A 19833-nucleotide genomic window follows, 5' to 3' on the forward strand; every position below is an offset into this window, starting at 1 on the left:
AAGCTTCAAATCTTTGGTTAAAGTCACGTATTTCTACGTGACTTTACCGAAAGAACCTGGGAGTAATTCCTGCAGTCACGAAAGCTTAAAATCAAGTTCGTTCATGTTATGTTTAATAGCTCATATTTTTTTGTTTTTAGATTATATTGAATCAGTGTTTTTGTATGGTATGGTTATCACACAGTACAGCATATGGGTTGTGTATTGCTGGAAGATATTCTTATTAATACTAATTTACCAAGGGGAGCCACATGGAGTCGGAAAATTGTTTCAGGAGCGCGTCCCGCTGAGTTGGGAGGTTTGCCGAGCACCGTGCACGACGTACAGAGTGCACGTTCTTAGCTGGAGAGCCCAGAGGGAAGCCAAGCAGAAGAGAGGGCCTACAAACAAAACTCCACGCAGAAAGGTGCCCGATCCATACATTGAACCGAGGTCCTTTTTGGTGGCACCCACTGCACCACCCTGTAGCCCCTTTGTCAATTATTCTTTGGTTCTTTCGGTAAAGTGACGTATAAAGATAAACTAATAAATTAAATTAAATATTAGCATACGACGTTTCGATTGCAACACAAGCAATCATCATCAGGTATGAATTAAATAGAAACACAAATCTAGTATACTTAGAAATGTAATGTAATACAACAGAAAGTCGGATAACATAACAATCAACACCCTACCTGGTTGATTACGTTCTTCCTGAGAATGCTAAAATTTGAGAGAGAGATAAAACACAACCAGAGACATATAGACAGACATATAAGCAGACATATCACAGAGATACATAGAGAGAGCACAAACATAGGAACACAGAGAAACTACGCCTCTGTGTCGAGGCCTTAAATAGAGAGAGGGGGGGCGGGGGCGGAGAGAGAGGGAGGGGTTAGAGAAATTAGCATGCCAATGAGTAGCACAATGAGTGGTACCGTGCGCGAAAGCTTGAAAAATTAGTTAATCGCGGCAACACAAGAAGCAGCGGGTAAGAAGAAGCCCATAACCACCTCCAAATCCCAGCTGAAATTCCACTCTCGACCTCCGTCCCTTCCAAAGTCCCCCAACCGTAGGCCCTGGACCCCAAATCCCAACACATCCATTCATCGCCGTCGTGCACGGCACACAATGAGTGGAGCGGACGGATTTCCAAACAATACGCACCAATAACGCGCCATCACACAGCCCTCAAGGTTCCTCGGGAGATATTAAACACAATGGCCGTGTGTGTTATGGGTGTTCCGCGCGCAGGGGGAGCGGTAGCGTCGCGGTTAGCGCTACAAACCCGGCAACACGAGTTCGATTCCCGCTCACGGCCAACACCGGTGACGATTATCTTAAACGGTTCTGGGCCTCCCCTAGGTCGACTCAGCCTCAAATGAGTACCTGGTGTGGTGTGTAAACTCTGTCACGAGGGAGACAAAGACATCCGGGTGTGGTGCTAGCCACCCCCTCACATGCCATGCTGGGCTTCATAGGTGCTCACTAACAGCACTTTTCCCAACAGTCTGTTAAGACTATAATGGGGATCTTTGTCTTTGTCCACAAGTGGTTTGTGTGTATACGTAGTAGGGTGGACCTCTACAATGGTCCAGCCTCATGCGCAAATTAACTTACTTCGGATGACATAACGTGAAAAATCAGACAATAAGTGAATTTTATTTTGTTAATTGTATTTCATGTTATTTGTATCGTATCCATGATTTGTTTTGATCACGTGCTGCGTTTGTATGCTGTGCTTTACGTGCAACCCAAGCTCTGTCCTTTAAAAGGAGACCCTTAGTCGCTCTCGTCGAGTATTAATAAAGGTCGTGTTTCATGTTTATTATATGGCTCCATGCAAATTAGCAAGGGCGTACTGTGATGTTGGCTGTAAATGATACATCTGAGGATCAAGAGTATTCGGTGCCACGAGCTGTCGCACTTCCGAGGAACACGGTTGGCTACGTACGGTGCGAAAGAAGTCCAACATACGTACATAGCATTGTGGTGTTGGGAGCCACACATCATCGTCATCAGACATGATGTCTCCACTGTTGAATAAGTCTTCCCTAAGTGGCCTCTGCCTTTCTCAGCGTAACAGTCCGCGATCTCTCTGCTGAGTGCGCGCGCACACACACGAGCCGATTTCGTCGCTCCATCTCCGCATCGGTGCGGGACTCTGGGGGAACGCATTACATTCTAAACGTGTCTCAGGATGAGCGTGCGCCTCTGGTTTCCCCCGCACCTCCGTTTAGCGCGCGGTTGGCTGTGCACGGCGCGAGATAAGTAGTTGGGTTTTGTTGTTGTCATCGACGCAGAGACATCATTCCGGAGTTTCCACTCGGAGAATCCACGGAACCCAACCACTTTGAATTGTCTTTCCCCGCCTCGTCGACAATTTTCTCGTGGCTCTCTAAGTAGAGTCGGGCAGAACGGATTCCAGGAGAGGCTTCCCCGGGCTAAGCTGTCGACAGCGGCGAGGGAGCGGGGAACCCGTCTGACGGGTGCGGGGGGAACAGCAGCGGGGACAACCCACGGGATCTCTCCAGCGACTCGCATGCACGGCACACGCCACTGTGAGCGAGCTCTGTGTGTGCGTGTGTGATGGCTAACCCCCACCCCATCGCGTGTGCCGTGCCGGCCTTCACAGGTGCCACTCGCCAACAGCGCTTGCCCCAACAGTCTGTTCCAGGCAACATTGGGGGGATCTTTGCGTTTGTCTTTGTGTGCTGGCCACCCGCCCCCTCGTGTGCCGTCCCAGCTTTCATAGGTACTACTCGCTAACAGCACTTGACCCAACAGCCTGTTGAGGCTATACGGGAGGGGTGGGGTATCTTTGTCTTTGTGTGTGCGTATGGGGAGCGGTGGTGTAGCGGTTAGCGGCGCAGCGCTACGAACCCGGCGACCAGAGTTTGACTGCCGCTCACGGCCAACACCAGTGGTGATATTCTGAACCGGTCCCGGGCCTTCCCTAGGTCGACTCAGCCTCAAATGAGTACCTGGTGCGGTGCGTAAACATCGCCACTCGGGAGACAAAGGCGGCCGGGCGGGCGTGGTGCTGGCCACCCCACCCCCCTCGTGTGCCGCGCCTGCCTTCATAGGCGTTACTCGCTCGCAGCACTTGCCCCAACAGTCTGTTGAGGCTATACAAGGAGGGGGGGGGGGCTTTGTCTTTGTGTGTAAATACACCGCAAAAGGAGCTCACGCCTTCAGATCACACTTCGCCGTGATTGCTCCGGGTGAATGCGCACACGCGCACTGTGACGGGTAGAGGCACAGCCCTGCAAGTGCTCGCTCACGTCACTGCTGGTGGAAGGGCCTCCGCTCGAGGGACGTCTAGAGAAGCCACTCTTGGCCTACTCTTCCACGCAGGCCAAGACGACGGCTTGGTAGAGGTGTGAGTCCCCCACGCGTTGGCCCCAGCGCGCGCGACCTGGCCCGGTGGACTGCGGACGGATGCGTTGTGGGGTTTTTAGAGGCGTGCGCCGCTGTTTCAACTGGCGCTCCGGGAGATCGAACCCCCCCTCCCCCCGTAATCGTCGCATCCCACGGCAGCACCCCTACTGGACTCGAAAATCTGACGAAGGTGATCCTAGTGCCTTGCGCGCATAAGGTGTTCTTTACTGAGAGTCTTAGAGGAAGGGAAAAACTACGGTTTCAGAATGTGGAAAATTATTTTTTTCTAGTTTTGAGAGAGAGCGTCAGCTTGCATTTCTCGTATTAATTGATATACCCCCCCCCCCCCGCTTGTGTAAATGTAAACGCGCGCAAGCGTGCACGTCTTGCCGGTGTGAACTCTTACGTGTAAAGTGTGCACACGCGAACGCGTGATTGCGCTCAGCGCCGCAACCAACAGGCACAGGAAACGTGGTTTGGTGGTGGCGGTGATTAGTGTCGAGACGCCTGTTCGCCATTCTCGCTCACGGCTCGGCAAACTCTCACCCCCCCCGACCGCCCCCGAACCCCCTCCCGATCCCCCCCCGACCCCCCCTCACACCCCCCCCCGACCCCCCCTCACACCCCCCCGATGATCCCCCCCACCCCCCTCCCGATCCCCCCATCCCCCTCCCGATCCCCCCCCTCCCGATCCCCCCCCACCCCCCATCCCTCCCCGCACCCCGCCTCCTCACCCCGCCTCCTCCTCCAGCGCGCCGTGGGTTTGGTTTTACCCAGAAGCGGAGTTCCCCCACTCCCCTCCCCCCCTCCTCCCCCACTCCCCCCCCCCCTCCTCCCCCACTCCCCTCCCCCCCCTCCTCCCCCACTCCCCTCCCCCCCATCCTCCCCCACTCCTCTCCCCCCCATCCTCCCCCACTCCCCTTCTTCCCCCTCCCCTCCTCCCCCACTCCCTCCCCCCCTTCCCCCTCCCCTCCTCCCCCACTCCCCTCCTCCCCCACTCCCCTCCCCCCCCACTCCCCTCCCCCCCCTCCTCCCCCACTCCCCTCCCCCCCCTCCTCCCCCACTCCCCTCCCCCCCATCCTCCCCCACTCCCTCCCCCCCTTCCCCCTCCCCTCCTCCCCCACTCCCCTCCTCCCCCACTCCCCTTCTTCCCCCTCCCCTCCTCCCCCACTCCCTCCCCCCCTTCCCCCTCCCCTCCTCCCCCACTCCCCTCCTCCCCCACTCCCCTCCCCCCCCACTCCCCTCCCCCCCCTCCTCCCCCACTCCCCTCCCCCCCCTCCTCCCCCACTCCCCTCCCCCCCATCCTCCCCCACTCCCTCCCCCCCTTCCCCCTCCCCTCCTCCCCCACTCCCCTCCTCCCCCACTCCCCTCCTCCCCCGCTCCCCTCCTCCCCCGCTCCCCTCCTCCCCCACTCCCTCCTCCCCCGTTTCCCCCTCCCCTCCTCCCCCACACCACTCCCCTCCTCCCCGGAGGCTGCCAGAGGTTGTAACCAGAGACTCGGGGTGCCGCAGGTCGGTGTCTCTCAGAGGCGTGCGGCACAGCCGGCAGCCGGGGTGAAAGCGCGAGCGAGCGAGCGAGAGAGAGGCCGACGGGGCGAGTGACAAGCGACACGAGAGAACTGCGCAGCCCGCGGTGTTGTCCGTGACGCTACAAGAAGTTGATTGTTGTGCAAGGGACGTGCACTCGTGCTGGTCGACGCAGCGGAATCAAGCTGCGTCGTTTTTTTTCCAACGAGCCCCGAGTGTTTTTGGCTTGGGACTTTGTTTTGCTTCTGCTTTGGATTATTTGCTGAACCTCCGCGGGACTAGTACTGGGACGGTCCGCAAGGTAGGAGAATCGTCGCGCGCGCGTTGTGTGTGCGTGTGATCGTGACGCCTTGGACTCTGCTTTCTTGCTTAAACCTTTCCGATGCCTCTGTCGCGCGCAATCTCTGGAGTTGTGGCGGTCGTCAGTGGGAGCAAGGGGTGCGTTGCCTCTCGAATCCGTTTCGATGGCAGCTTCAATTGACTGGTTTGACACGTTTCAAATGGGGCTGGCGTGTGTGATGGAAAATCACCTTGTGCAGGAGATGATGTACAACATCACATCGAGAATGACATGATGAGTGATGATGAACAAAGTCAGAACGTGGTATCGCAGCATCGCAAAAACATTAATTGACTGCCTCTTTGTAACCGACGATTTTGGTTTGTTGTAAAAATTATTTAGTAACAATCGCGATCAATTTGAAACTCCCCTCGTTCCCTTGAATGCCATGAGCGGGACGAACGCAAACTCAGGGGGAAGCACCGACTTGTGCCAGCATAAAGTGTCACTCCGGTCGGCGTTTAATAAAAAAAAACATCACCAACCAAAAACGCTTGCATTGCGGCAACTTCCTGCCGTCGGCGAATGTCTGCGGTGACAATCGAAACCCCTCTCTGTGTCTGGTGTTGTGGCAAGCGGTTGTCATTGATTGAAGCCGGAGACCTTTTGCAGAGTTCTCCGTTGGCCGCAGAGTTTGGGATTAATGGGGACGAAGAATTGGGTGCAATGAGAGGGGGGGGCGGGCGGGGGAGGAACTGAAGATAAGCGTTGTCCTGTATCTGCAAAGAGACCTTTCATGTCCTAATATCTGCTGAGATGTCATATCAGATTGCTGCAGTTTTCCCACGAAATGGGACAGTTGACCAACACAGAGCAGGTTGAATGGCTGAATGAGAGAGATGGAGCTACAGCGCAGATGTTAGAGGCGCCATGGTGGTGAGATGTTAACTACCTCGCCTGGTATACAGGAGGTTGTGGGTTCGATCCCAACCCTCACGCCTGCTGTATATTTGGAGTTTGCGAGTTTCTCTCCCCGTGGTCGCGTGGATTTTTCTCCGGGTCCTCCGGTTTTTCCCTCATTTAGAATCGACGTGCGTTACGAGTACATGGCTGCGAGAAATTTCCGCATGATAAACCAACTTCTGAAAAAGAGCTATGTAGCTCAGTTGTGGTCTTACCTGGTTAAATAAAAAATAAAATAGTTTAGTTAGCGTGCTCCACTTGGACCTCGACAACCTGAGATCAATTCGTCAACTCATGGGTAAGCGTATTGGCGAGTAACCAGCATTGAAAAGTATCATCAAACGGCCCCACATGACTAAAAAAGCCTCGAAGGGGCTTTCATCCAGCAGTGGATTGACAACCTTTAAATTATTCTCGTAAATGATTTACGTACGTAACAGTGACTTAGCCAACCGTATTCAAACACACACACACGTCACTCGTGTACTGTATTGAGCAGCGTTTTGAAATTACGGGCAATGACGATTCAGCTTGGAGGTAAAGGGAGAGAACAAAAACGAAGTACAGTATAATTTGCGTGCTGTTCATTTTTAATCGCAGTTGTTGATACGCACGCATTTGGGTGCGTTTGTGTTCGTAATAGCTGCCCATTACAAACTGCAAATTGCATGACTGCTGTAGACAGGGCTTTAATTTCACACCGATTCTCTGGCAACTCGCACTTGACGGCCGTTACGAGGGCACGATTTTCTTTTCTTAATTACTCCGCAGGGGGCAACCTCGTCAACATAGCAGACGTTAGAAGTTCGTGATTTAGAAAAATGTGCGTGGATATTATTTATATAACATTTAAATTTCGATGTAAAGCAGACGCTGTCTTTCCGACAGGACGGCTGCTTGTGTTGTGGCCGAAACGTCGTGAGAATAATTTTATTATGTTTTATTTCTATTATTTTATTATTTCCCTTCTACGTGACTTTACCGAAAGAACTAAGAAGATATATAACATTTCTTCGAGGCATCCATGGGAGCTCCGGTATCTGTGCAGCGTTTGTTGAGTCTCCTTTTGCGCGTTTACAAATGAGCAACTTCGTCTGTGTCGCCTTTGAGTCAGTCTGTCGCGCACAGTACACGTGCGTGATCTTCGTACGGGAGTTGAGCAATTGCTTATTCTGCCTCTAAGCAATCGGGGTATGTATGCATTGTGTTGCTCATGAGCTATGTATGCCCTTTGACCTCTGGTCAAAAGATCTGTTGGGTGGTGGAGAAACGAAGCCGAACGAGGCTTTGGGCACTTTGAGCAACGCAGCTTTGTTTGGCATTATCCAGGAGAACTCTTCTTGTGTTACCTGCAACTCCTAACATCTGCAGGAGACGTTGGATCTGTGAGAACGGCGATCATCAGCATCCCCATACTTCCAAATTTCCACAATTATTTATATGTTTTTTTACCTACGGATAGACGGAGTAAATTTGTGGACCGGTGGAAGAAATTCACGTAAAACAGGACGTACGATATTGGTCTCCCACATTACTGCCATATATGTTGTGAGAGGTTCTCCAGGATATACACAAGATTCACCCCGTCTGTAGAGGATAGGCCTGTACCAGTGTTAACATAGTTAACATAGTTAACACTGGTGGAAGGGTTACCTTCTCAGAATAACTGAACATATTGGTAGTAATCCAGGTCAGCCAGTCTTGCAAATGTGAATATCCCGGTCTCTTTAGTTCTCGCTGGGTTAAACAAAATAAACATGATTTTTTTTTGTTCCTTGTCATGCTGCCAGGTTTAAGGGGGGGAAGGCTGACCTAAAAGTAAGCTGGCAGCTTGTGCCTTTAAGCCCGAATCTGCCTCTACTTGGCTACTACAGCAGCGGGCAGCAGCAGCTGATCTGATAAAGCGACCAAAATATGTGTACTGTAAGCCTGTTGTAAAATCAAAAAGTGCAATCTCGATTTAAAATGTGGAAATGGCCACCACGTGAACGGCGTCGTTGCTTTACCATGAACATACTGTACAGTTACTTTTAAGTCAACTAAAGCTGCTGATAGAGTGGGAAAAAAAATAATCAGGGTGTGATTTTTTTTTGGTCAAAGTGCTACACTGGTTAATTATTAACGAAGCTAATGCCTTCCCCGCTCAAGTATTTTTACACTTGGCAATAAGTAAACTTCCAGAGCTATGAACAGATTAGCTTGCAATTTTTCAGTCCAGTGGCTTCTGTTGTTTGTTTTATTTTCAGTTTCACTATTTCAGGTTATTTATCTACCAGCAGCTGATCCAACTTCGAGTATTCGGCAGCCACGAAAAACAAACTACGCAGTACCCCGCCCTCCAACGCGAGTGGCTTTTATTTAAGCGGGCCACGATGGAAACTGCCAACGCTTTGGATTATTCCTCCTGATATTATATCCATAAAGCCGTGTCAGTGTTTATTATGGTTTTTGTACATTTTCGTGATGATCATTTTTCCTGACAGCTTGGCCCAAGGGGGCCGATGTTTTCACAATAACTCGCTTTCAAAGAACTTGTGACGGGAAAAAATACATTGAAGGAAAATAACCCAGACGATGTTTTGCTCCTTTCTATATGCATCACAATGTTACCTCCAGCTCCTTCAAATGAAACACGTATAAAATTATCTTTACAAGGTACTATTTCATGATTAATGATAATTTCCCCTCATTATTGCTTACCTTTTCATGTTTTCATGGTGTGTGGCTCTTTGATTTTGCAGAATTTCCTTGAGGCCTTTTGTAATGTTGTGTTTAGCCTCTGGCTGTGGCCAGCCCCCCCCATCCTCCTCCACACCACCCCCCTCCCCAAGTCTTTGACCGGAATCCCTGAGTGTGGTTTTCCTTCCGTGCTCTTTTCCGGCAGGTGTTCCAGTGGCGACAACTTGAGAACCTGTACTTCCGGGAGAAGAAGTTTTCGGTGGAGGTTCATGACCCAAACAGGTGAGCAAGCGCCAGGTGTTAGACGGGGAGGAGGGGGGGTGAGCGTGGGTGATGAAGTTAGAAATACGTGGGTCGCATTGATGGTTCAAAAGTAGCAGGAGGTGTGTAGGTAAGGAGACCGTCATCCCACAGCGTATTGACGATGGGGTCCGTCAGGTGTTATCGCTTTTATAAACTTTGGTCTCAATTCCACCCCCAACAAACTGCTGGAATCAGAATCATTATTTATCCTGGAGAAATCCGATGAACTATGGAGCTCATTCTCACAGATGTCCAGTAGAATTGGGTCCCAAGAAAGAAATTGGTCCCAAGACCACGCCACAAAACCCCATTCTCTTATTAGTGTAACGTCTGCCCAGTGCTGATTTTATTAAGGCAACCGGGACCCCTTAATATACTGTAAAGAAAAGAGCTCCATTGAAAAATAGGAATACACCCCACGTGTTCTTCACGTTTAAGTGTTGGTCGTAGTTGAGGTGGTTGTAAGGGTCTCTCAAAGTCAGAGTGGCATCTATACTGTCAGCTTGAGACACTTGAACACGTGAACATTTGTTCAGGTCTCACTTGATGAAATGACGAGCAGTCTCAATGCACTTTTAAATAATAATACAAGTTTGGTATTTGTGGATTCACATGAAAGTAAATGAGAGCATACGATTCATTATTCACTACTTTAACAGGTAAGACCCACTGACTTGTATAGCTATATTAAAAAAATGGCATAGCCACTCATAATAGCTGAACGAAGTAGCTTATAATGTGGAGATTTATAGTAGCCAATTACTCTAAACGCACGTTGATTCTGAATGTGGAGGGAATAACCGGAGGACCCGGAGAAAAATCCACGTGACCGTGGGAAGAGAGAGACATCCAAACTCCAAATATACAGGCATCAGGGTCGGGATAAAACCCACAACCTCCTGAATACCAGGGAAGGTAGTTAAAATCTCGCCACCGTGGCACCCGAATAAAATAAAAATACATTCCCATGAAAATAGTTTGAATCGACTATTTGCAAACGTTCAACTGTTCGCAATAATTTTATTGTAAGCTATGGTTTTAAAAGGGAATTAAGGGCACAAGTTTAACTTAATCTTTTGTAAATAGAAGAGCGGAGCTTCCCAGGGTGAACGCAGACTCATGGGAGCACGGCACGCCTTGCTGTGGCTTGCCGGCTTGTGGCTAAATGGTACAGCACGAGCAGTCGTTTATTTTCCTGTACAGACATGCAAAGTATAAAACCTGCTGAGCAGTGTTGCTCAAGCAAGGCTTTTCCAGTCACTTGGGCGGTTGTTAAATAGATAAATTAAGTTAGTTGAGGGCAGGTTCTTTTATGCAACCATGTGCTGTCGATCGACACGTAGCAAGTGGGTGGGATAAAGTGTGGGTACACTCCACCGCTTCTAAGACGTCAGGCCAGCGAGGAAGAGTAGGCCAAAAATACCCTGTCGAGGGGGGCTCTCGATTAGTGGAGGCCTTTCTGGCAGCAGTGGCGTGAACAAGAAGTTGCATGACTGCACCTTTATCTTTGCCTTTTATCCTATTGGGTAAACCAAACTGGACGTGGGAGCCTAGGTGATGTGTCTATGCGCTCGCTCTTAAGGAGTACATTTGACAGACTTGTGTAAAGTGACCTATCGCTATTTGCTCACGTTTTGTTGTGGCTACTACCAAAGCGTCGGAGCAAATGTAAACTTTGGCAGATACCTGCGGTTTGGTTGGTGGTACTGGGCCCTTAAAATGACATTGATACACCCAGAGAGGAATTGAGTAGATCATATCAAGCACAGTGAGACCCTTATTCCTTTCATGCAGAAATGAAATGTGCAGTACCTTTTAGACGTTTGTCGCGCCCATGTTATTGTTTGAGAGCACATGCTTTCAGCCACCTGTTTAGCCCCCTTTACATAATGAGGGGCCAGCTGTCTTAATATTTGTTAAGTTTTTGAAAAATGTATTTGGGTGAGTGATATGCCCCCTGCCGTGCTGAAAAAAGCGAATCATTCTTTATAGAGGGCCTTGACTCTCTGTCGGATCTCCCCTTTAGTTCAGCAACACGGTATTTTTTTTTTCAACAATGATTTGTGTGAGCACACGTTTTTACAAGTGGCCGGACCCTTCAAACAGCTGACGTTGCATGACAAGGTCAAGTTATTTCAGTTGCGAATGTGTCTGTGTGGCTTTGTGTATCCCTGCGGGGAGCGGTGGCGTATCGGTTAGCGCGCTGCACAACGAACCCGGCGACCCGAGTTCGATTCCCGCTCACAGCCAACACCAGTGACGATTATCCGAACCTGTCCTGGGCCTCCCCTAGGTCGACTCAGCCTCAAATGAGTACCTGGTGCGGTATGGCCAAGCATGGTGCTGGCCAGCCAACCCCTATGAGGACCGTGCCGGCCCTCATAGGTGCTTAATAACAGCACTTGCCCCAACAGTCTATTAAGGCTATACAGGGATCTTTGCATATCCCTGTGCACATTCGGGGAGTTTTCTCCAACAGCTGCCAAAAGTCTGGCCCTGTGTCGGTGTCAGTTATAGTCACATTCAAAATCCTGTGAAGGTGGCTTCATTCCATTCTGGAGGTACCGCAAAGTCCAGATACAACCCGACCTCGGGGGGACTACAAGCAGTGACTTCCACCTCCTGGTAGCCCCACCCGCCCGTCTGGTTGGCATCTGCGATAAATCTTTTGGCAAATTAGTTCCGACGTCATGAAATCATCTTCCAACTTTCAGGCATGCCCCCTCTCTCTGCCCTGTTTCAGGTCGGTCCTCAAAGCTTGCCTCCTTTCATTAGTAATATTCAAAGTGAGCACAGAGTTATGGAAAGAGCATGTGCGGTTAGTGGTTGAAAAATTGAGAGAGATTTGAGGGCGTATAAAAAAAATGTAGGTGCATTGTAGTGTGCGATGGGTTGGTTTTTTTGGTGGAAAGTGTTGTCAAAATGTATTCTTATTATATACAGTGGAGCTTGTAATGATCAGTGCACATTTGCGAATGTGTACTCGCTGCGTTATAGATGTACAGCCCTCTTGTCAGTCCCATTGCTGAACGAGGGGGTCTCCCCACGGCATTATCGGTCATGACGGTTACTCGAACATACTTCACCGTGCTGGCCGGTGTGGGTCGGCGACGGGCAGGGAGCCAGCCATAGACGGAAGATAATTAATAATACTCTTAATTATGATGAATGAGAAAGCAAAACAGAACCAATCAGTGCTTGCTAAACATTACATTAGAGCACAAATACTGTGGTACTCAATGGGACGTGGTGAGCCGCGTCGGAAACCCTGAACTGGACGACCTCCTCGTCTGGAACGGAGCCATTGCCGGCAGCTGCACGTTTCCCTCGTTTCCCCGGCGGCGTGGCCACGTGCTCCCCAGCAGCACGGAGAGGCTGTGACATTTTCGACTTAATTACCGTCGCCGTTTTGCGTCGAGAAACGTTGCCTTTTCAGTCCGATGCGTCGGCCGCGTTTTCATGAACGACCTCCGCGGGACGCGTTGCCAAAGACTTTCGTGCAAAGGGAGAAAGAATACACTGTGTGTGTGTGAGTATAAAAAACCGAGCAGCCAAGCTTGGAAGGGCTGTCATCTTTCATTTGTTGGACAACAGTGATTAGTGCACATGGCTGTCGGTGATAATGTTTTTTTTTGTTGCATAGTTGACAACAGTATTCCAGAATTTGTGTGGTCACCCCCCCCCTACCCCACCCTCCCAATACTGCCTTATGTACGAACAGTTCTTATAGACGACTTCACACTCACCTTTCCACATACAAGATGTGTTTTTTTTTCTAGTGAGCATTACAAACAATAGAAAAGCATGACCTAAAGATTATAATAAAAATAGCAATGTCTTTCTTCATGAAAGCTTCACCGTGTCACAACACTCGATCAAGAGGACATCGCAATGGACATTTGGCCAATTTTGTTTTGAGGATTTGGCTTGCAGGAAGATTAAACCGGAGCACTCAGAGGGACGTGCACTTATCAGGGTATACCACTCACAGCATCGCACAGATACTTTCAAGAATCTATTGCCGTAATGCCACCACCTTGCGACCTTGCAGTCCAAAACAATAGCACCTGTTATTACCAGGCATTCTCCCATCCCAAGTAATAGCCACCAGGCTGTAACATGCTTAGCTTCTGAAACTTGACAAGACTGTGCACAATCAGGCTTGTTTTGTCATAGGCGAATGCAGCCTCATGATGATACATTCAAACTTTGATGTTTACCCTGATTGAAATCACAACAATCTTTGATGTGTTTATATTGGTGCAGTATCGCAGCACATGAAGATGGCTATACATTGCGACATTACAATGCGCGGGCAATAACCAAAGCGCGGCATTGCAATAGATTGCAATAGATTGCAAATGCAACAGATCACACGGGCAGAGAGATGCAGAGTTCGAAAATAAACCGCTCCTTGTTTTTTTTTTTCGGCTATGCTTTTTCCTCACTTCCCGGTCGCGGTACATCAACGGAACTCCCGGGCAGATGGAGGCCTACGTTGTTGTTGTTGTTTTTATGAGCCGTGGGTCGGCGCAAGGCGAGATGCTGCCCTTGACCCCTCGATTTTCCGGGCGATCGTCTTGGCTGGAAACCGTGCCTTCGTGGCACGAAGAATTTTTACTTTATTCAGCATCACCAAAGACATTTGTTTTCATACTCTTAGCTTTTTTCGGTAAAGTCACGTAGGTAAAAAAATTTAATTAATAAAAGTAAAATAAAAGAAATTAATTTGTTTTATGTTACTTTTATTAATTTAAATTTTTTATCTACGTGACTTTACCGAAAAAACCTAAGAGTATGAATCCTTGCAGTCACGAAAGCTTCAAATCTAGAATTACATTTGTTTTCTTTGAAACATTTGTTTTTGCAAACTGACACCACGAAAGAAATGTCCAGTGGCGTAGTGGCTTCTCAAATAATAGCAGCGGGGTTTGAGTTAAAGAAGCCCTCTTTGTGGGCCATAACAGAGACTGGTTTACAACTGCAAATGTGTTCATGAAATACCGTGTTTCAAAACCTCACAGAATGTGTTGTTCTGCAAGAACCTACGACGATAAAATAGATGTGGTTAATATGTAACTTGTCTAAATGGCGCAGCAGTGCAGTGTTTAGCTCAATGCACTATGAACCCCGGCGACCAGAGTTCAGTTCTGTGCCATGCCAAAGTTAGTGGCGAACAACAATACTGTGGCCTCCTCCTTCACCAAGCCACACTGAACACCGTTGGTGTCGCAGTCATATTTTAAAACAACGTCCTTGACAACATAGTATCCAGCAGTGGATCGACGCGGTTTTATGAATTCTAAATATCTGAATCACAAGGCCGTGTTTTGTTTTTTCGTTTTATCTACCATGTATTCAGCCCACAAGATGGGGGTGTGCGATGTGTGGTCACAATCAAAATCCGGTGGAAATCCTTACAATATTTTTTGAACAACACTCATCAGGGAAAACGGCACTTAAAAAAAATCTAAATGACGACACTGACATCAGTTGAGTTTTAGCATTCACATTGACTCCATAAATTTTAATCATTAGTACACTAATTATTGCAGTATATACACACACCATGCAAGTTTGATTCAATTGAAATATCAATCTTTTTATGTGTTTCCTTTATTAGGTTATTTAGTAGGTTATTGTAATAACATTCCATCCATTTGTGATTATAAATGATCTGTGTTGTTGGTTGCTGGAGAATGTCTCCAGGATAAATACATATTCTGATTCTGGAAGGATGCATCCATTCATTAATTAGTCTTAATTCTTACACTACAGTTACAAGTATCGAATCCCGTGCTTATGAATCAATGTTTGTCGGTGTTTTACCGAATGGGTTCACGTCACCCCTTGTGTAGCCACTTGGAGGTTGCTACCATTCTCCCCCGTGTTTCAATTCAATATTCTCAGTTCAAATCCCCACCCTGAAGTGTGACAATTCATCAGATTGCCAGAGGGGAGAAGGAAGAGCGTGCCCTGGTGGAGAGATGTTAATTACCTCGCCTGGTATACAGGAGGTCGTGGGTTCGATCCCGACCCTGATGCCTGCTGTATATTTGGAGTCTGCATGTTCTTTTTCCCCGTGCTGGCGTGGATTTTTCTCCAGGTCCTCCTGTTTTTCCGTCCACATTTGGAATCAATGTGCGTTTAGAGTATTTGACTGCCATACATTTTCACGTGATAAGCCACTTCATTGGGCTACAATTTGTGGCCAGGTCGCTTCTGAAAAAGAGCGAAATAGCTCAGTGGGCCTTACCTGGTAAAATAAAAAATATATATATGTTGAGTTTAAATAGGGGGGTGGGGATGAGGCTTAATAATTCCTGCCCGAAATGGTTACCTGTTCATACAAACGGCATTTCCTACAGAAGCAGTTTTCTGCTACTATTACAGCCACAGCATCCATCCTAAATACTCGAGTTTCCACGAGAATGTTGTAAAAATGCCCACTCCGTTTGAGAGAAACGTGGTCAATGACTTACCTGCACAGGATGTATTTTGTTTTAAATCTGTTCTGTGCATTCATGATCCTTTGCTGGCTCCAGGTGCTCTGCGCCGTGTTACAGTAAATGGCATCGATGGTCTGTTAGGCCGGGAGTGTGCGCGTGTTTTACTGTTAGTCCTGGGGATATGGAATTGCGGGTAACATTTTTTTAAGTTGTACGTTCTACTGATTAATGGTATAAATTACAAGTCATATTTTAGCCTTTTGTTATTTCACTGTTGGACAAAGGCCATATTTCATGAAGCTGCTTGGTGGGGTGGGGGGGTGAAAAAGGGTACCCTCGACCAGTTCATATACCGCTTGCCACTGACATTAGCTATGCCAAGGAATAGACCTCAATTTGTCTGGTGCAGAGAGAGCACAGCCTGCTAGCCACTGTCCCACCGATGCACCAATAATGATTAAAATGTGAACCCTAACGTGGCACAGAGGCGATCGGAGCAGGCTGTGAGAGAATGCATTGACCACGTTTATTGGCGCATTCCTTTACCAGGTGATTATGATGATGATGATTAAATAAATAGAATTGGTTTCTTTTTTTTGCTGAGTGTGCCTGCTCCACACCGCCGACATTGGCTGCGTTTGTTCGTAGCACCAAGTAGGCCTGAGAAAGCGCCCGCCCGCCCAATTTCTACTGGAATTGGCGTTCAGCTAATCAAAAGAAATTACCCACGTGACTCCGGCAGTGGAAGTTGATTTCCTGAAATCACATCAATTTTAAAGCCCGATGCCGTACGCAGTTACTGCCACGGCAGAGCCCTGGCTGGTCCAGCAGAGCCCTGGGCAGACCGCTGAGCAGGGCAGGAATTTAAAATTGGCTTGATAATGAGCCGCATCTGAGAAGAGTGCTCTGTCTCCCTGTGCTCTCCCTCCGCCCCCCGTGGCTCAGAAAACCCAACGGCAGCAATAGTCAGAAAACACTCGAGCGGAATTTCTTCTGAGCGTCTGCGTCTGGCGCGTGATCGTGGCGCAGTTCAGTGAGCGGCGCTTGAACGTTTGCGCGCGGGCGCGGGCAGTGCGTGCATTCAAACCATTCATTCGATCCTCTTGGTGCTCGGATTTGTTTTCGGGTTGCGCCATGTTGTTATTGTTGTTTGGTGGGATTGTCCGACGTTTTGTTGCACGTGCTTACCGGAAGAAACTCCTAGCATGTGGAGCTCTACCTGGCCAGGTTTGCATGAGGTCGTGGGTCTGATCCCAACCCTGACGACTGCTGAGTATTTGGAGTTTGCGTGTGTCTTTCCCTGTGGTCTCGCGGGTTTTTCTCCAGGTCCTCCAGTTTTCCCTCCACATTGAGAATCAACGTGCGTTTAAAGTATTTGGATGCTATAAATGTCCACATGATAAGGCACTTAGTTGAGCTACTCTTTGTGGCCAGGTCACTTCTGAAAAAGAGCTAAATAGCTCAGTGGGCCTTACCTAGTAAAATTTAAAAAAATGTTTAATTGATATAGTTTATCATACATGCTCAAGTTTAACAAAGACATTTTTATCCACGTGTGCGCGCGCGTGCGTTCAGGGTTGTGGGGAACGGTGGCGCAGTGATTAGCGCGCCGCACTATGAACCCGGTGACCAGAGTTTGATTTCACGCTCACGGCCAACACCAGTGACGATTCTCTGAACTGGTCAACTTAACCTTAAAATGAGTACATGGTGGGGTGTGTAAACAACGCCACTGGGGAGACAAAGGGCGTGGTGCTGGTCATCCACCCCCTTCGTGTGTCGTGACGGCCTTCACTGGCGTTTCTCGCTAACAGCACTTGCCCCAACAGTCTGTTAATGCTATACGGGGGGGGGGGGATCTTTGTCTTTTTATTCAGGGTGACGGTGAGTCGTCGCACCTTCGGACACAGTGGGATTGCCATCCACACGTGGTATGCCAGCGTCGCACTAATCAAGACCATCTGGGCGATGGCAATCAGCCAACACCAGTTCTACCTGGACAGGAAGCAGAGCAAGGTAGAGTCACCCCAATTCACAATGGGCCCCTCTGTGCGTCTGTGTGATTCGCAGTGTCCACGGCATCCACGGTATCCAAACGCATAGCCTGAGCAGTCGTAATAATTATAATAATCTTCTCTGGGTCTTTCGGTAAAGTCACGTAGATAGAAAAAATAATAACATAAAATAATAATAAAAATATCACGACGTTTCGATTGCAACACAAGCAATCCTGATGACGATTCCGATCAAAACGTCGTGATATTTTTTATTAATATTGATTCACTTTATTTTCATTTTTTATTTTTATTATTTTAATGTTATTATGTTTTCTATCTATGTGACTTTACCAAAAGACCAAAAGAATATGAATTCCTGCAGTCACGAAAGCTTTAAGTCAATAATTATAATAATAGCAGAGTACATATTGCCATTCTTACACTGCAAGGCTGTTGTCATGAAGGGTGTGTGCTTCACAGGCAAGTATCATCCGCCAGTAATGAGCAATGTTGCTGTATGGCCTTTTCCAATTAAGTCCAGTGATACAATTTTTTTGCCAAATTTGATTAAAACCATCTCCCCGGCACACATTGTCTGCTCCTTATTTTAATCACGTCTTTACCATTCATTGTGCGGCAGACATCGTGCAATTATCACTAATGCAACCGCAGTATTGACTGGGGCGGTTGCTGGGCTTGAACCGCAAACCCTCTGCAACACGCGGCAAACGCTCTAACCGCTGGACGGTGTCACAAGTCCCACCGATTGCCACGCAGAAAACTCCCTCGGGCTTCGTTCATTCGTTTGTCCATTCATCCGTCCGTTGTACGTGGCTCCCGCGCCGATCGCGCGTTCTCTTTCCAGGCAAAGATTCCAGCGGCACGGAGCCTCAGCGAGATAGCGGTGGATCTCTCCGAGTCGGGCACGCTCAAGAGAAGCAAGCTCAACAGCATGGGCAGCAGGGGGCAGGTCATCAGCGCCAGCAGGGGCAGTCTCCTGTCGTCCGGTAAGCCATCCGCGGGCAGACCCACCTTGCGGGAGTTCCCTTAGTGAACGGCAGGCACTGAACGGTTCACACTCGGCCAGCGATTTGACGAATCGGAACGATTGGTGTAATTTTACTCTTTAAACACAGTAGTGATATTATGTAATGTTTCGCGACAGTACAGCGGGATGAGTTTGATTCCTAACCGATGGCTAGCCAAATATTAATGAGAGGACTTTTCACGTGAGCAGTATTCACGCAAGAGCCTTAAACTTCATGCCACCCCCTGCACTCGAATGGTACATTCCGCGGTAAGTATCCCACGCGTGTCAATACTGGGCGGTGTGCACACTTGGCGGTCATGCCCGTGACTCAAATCGAATTCCGGTTTCCGGAGCCGGTTACTCAGTGCTGCCCTGCGGTTGTGCCGGGTTTGGGAAGAGCTTGGGGTGCGATGTGCAACGACGCTGCGCAGCCGCCACGAGAGCCGCCAGATGATGTTGGTGCCCCTAGGTGGCTGCTCGTAGCCTGAGGGATATGTCCGTAACCTCGTGTGAAGCATTTCCTTGGTACATTTTTTTTACGATGATAGAGCCGATAAGTACGCGTGTGATGACTCGCCCACCCCTCTCCCAGTGAAGCGGTGTGTTGTAATCATTGAAGGTCGACAAATAATGATTCTTTTTCCTCTAGTTTTTACGAGATTGTTCGTTTTTTTTACGACATTGATTGTGCGGTACTTTTCGTTTTGTTCTGACTCATACTGGACAGTTTGTCGTGTTCCCGAGTGCAACGTGACACATCTGATCTGCGTACGCGTTGCATGAGGGACAAGTAACGAATTAACGAATGCATCAATGCACGTCTACTGAGAGGAGATTATGATTGCACCGAGGCAGCCATCAGTTCCGTGTGCACTTACCAAGCACCGGATGTGCTCCCACAAGGAATAACAATTTCTAGAGCATCTAAAGGCAATTGCAAGTCAGGATGCTTTACAGAAATGGAGAACTACATTAGGGTAGACCGAGGGGAGTTGGATTGGGCAAGGGGGAGTCAGGGCAGGGATATATACGCTGGGGGTGTGTGAGGAGAGAGCAGTACAGCGGCTCAAACCAGAACGGATTTTTGTGCTCAGTCTGTTGTCCTTCTCCCGCACCTCCGATTAGCACGGTTGGCTACGTACGGTGCGAAAGAAGTTCTACGTGCGTACAAAGCAACCAACGACCAGTCTCAGGGACAGCCGGGGTAGCCCAGGGCAGCTCCAATGAGTCCTGGGGCATT

General features: G+C 48.7%; 1 protein-coding gene across 6 annotated transcripts in view; it reads left to right on the top strand.

Annotated features, from left to right (window-relative positions):
• The window catches only part of LOC144943734 (FERM domain-containing protein 4A-like), a 240914-nt gene that overhangs the window by 207203 nt on the left and 13878 nt on the right, over positions 1-19833 (top strand). For all 6 annotated transcript variants that reach the window (XM_078871519.1, XM_078871518.1, XM_078871516.1 and 3 more), the window contains 3 exons: positions 9020-9096; positions 17444-17582; positions 18429-18570. In XM_078871519.1, coding sequence (XP_078727645.1) covers positions 9020-9096; positions 17444-17582; positions 18429-18570 — 358 coding nt within the window. The remainder of the gene's footprint in view (positions 1-9019; positions 9097-17443; positions 17583-18428; positions 18571-19833) is intronic.

Source organism: Lampetra fluviatilis, chromosome 32 (assembly GCF_964198595.1).
Source record: "Lampetra fluviatilis chromosome 32, kcLamFluv1.1, whole genome shotgun sequence".
NCBI classification, from domain to species: Eukaryota; Metazoa; Chordata; class Hyperoartia; order Petromyzontiformes; family Petromyzontidae; genus Lampetra; species Lampetra fluviatilis.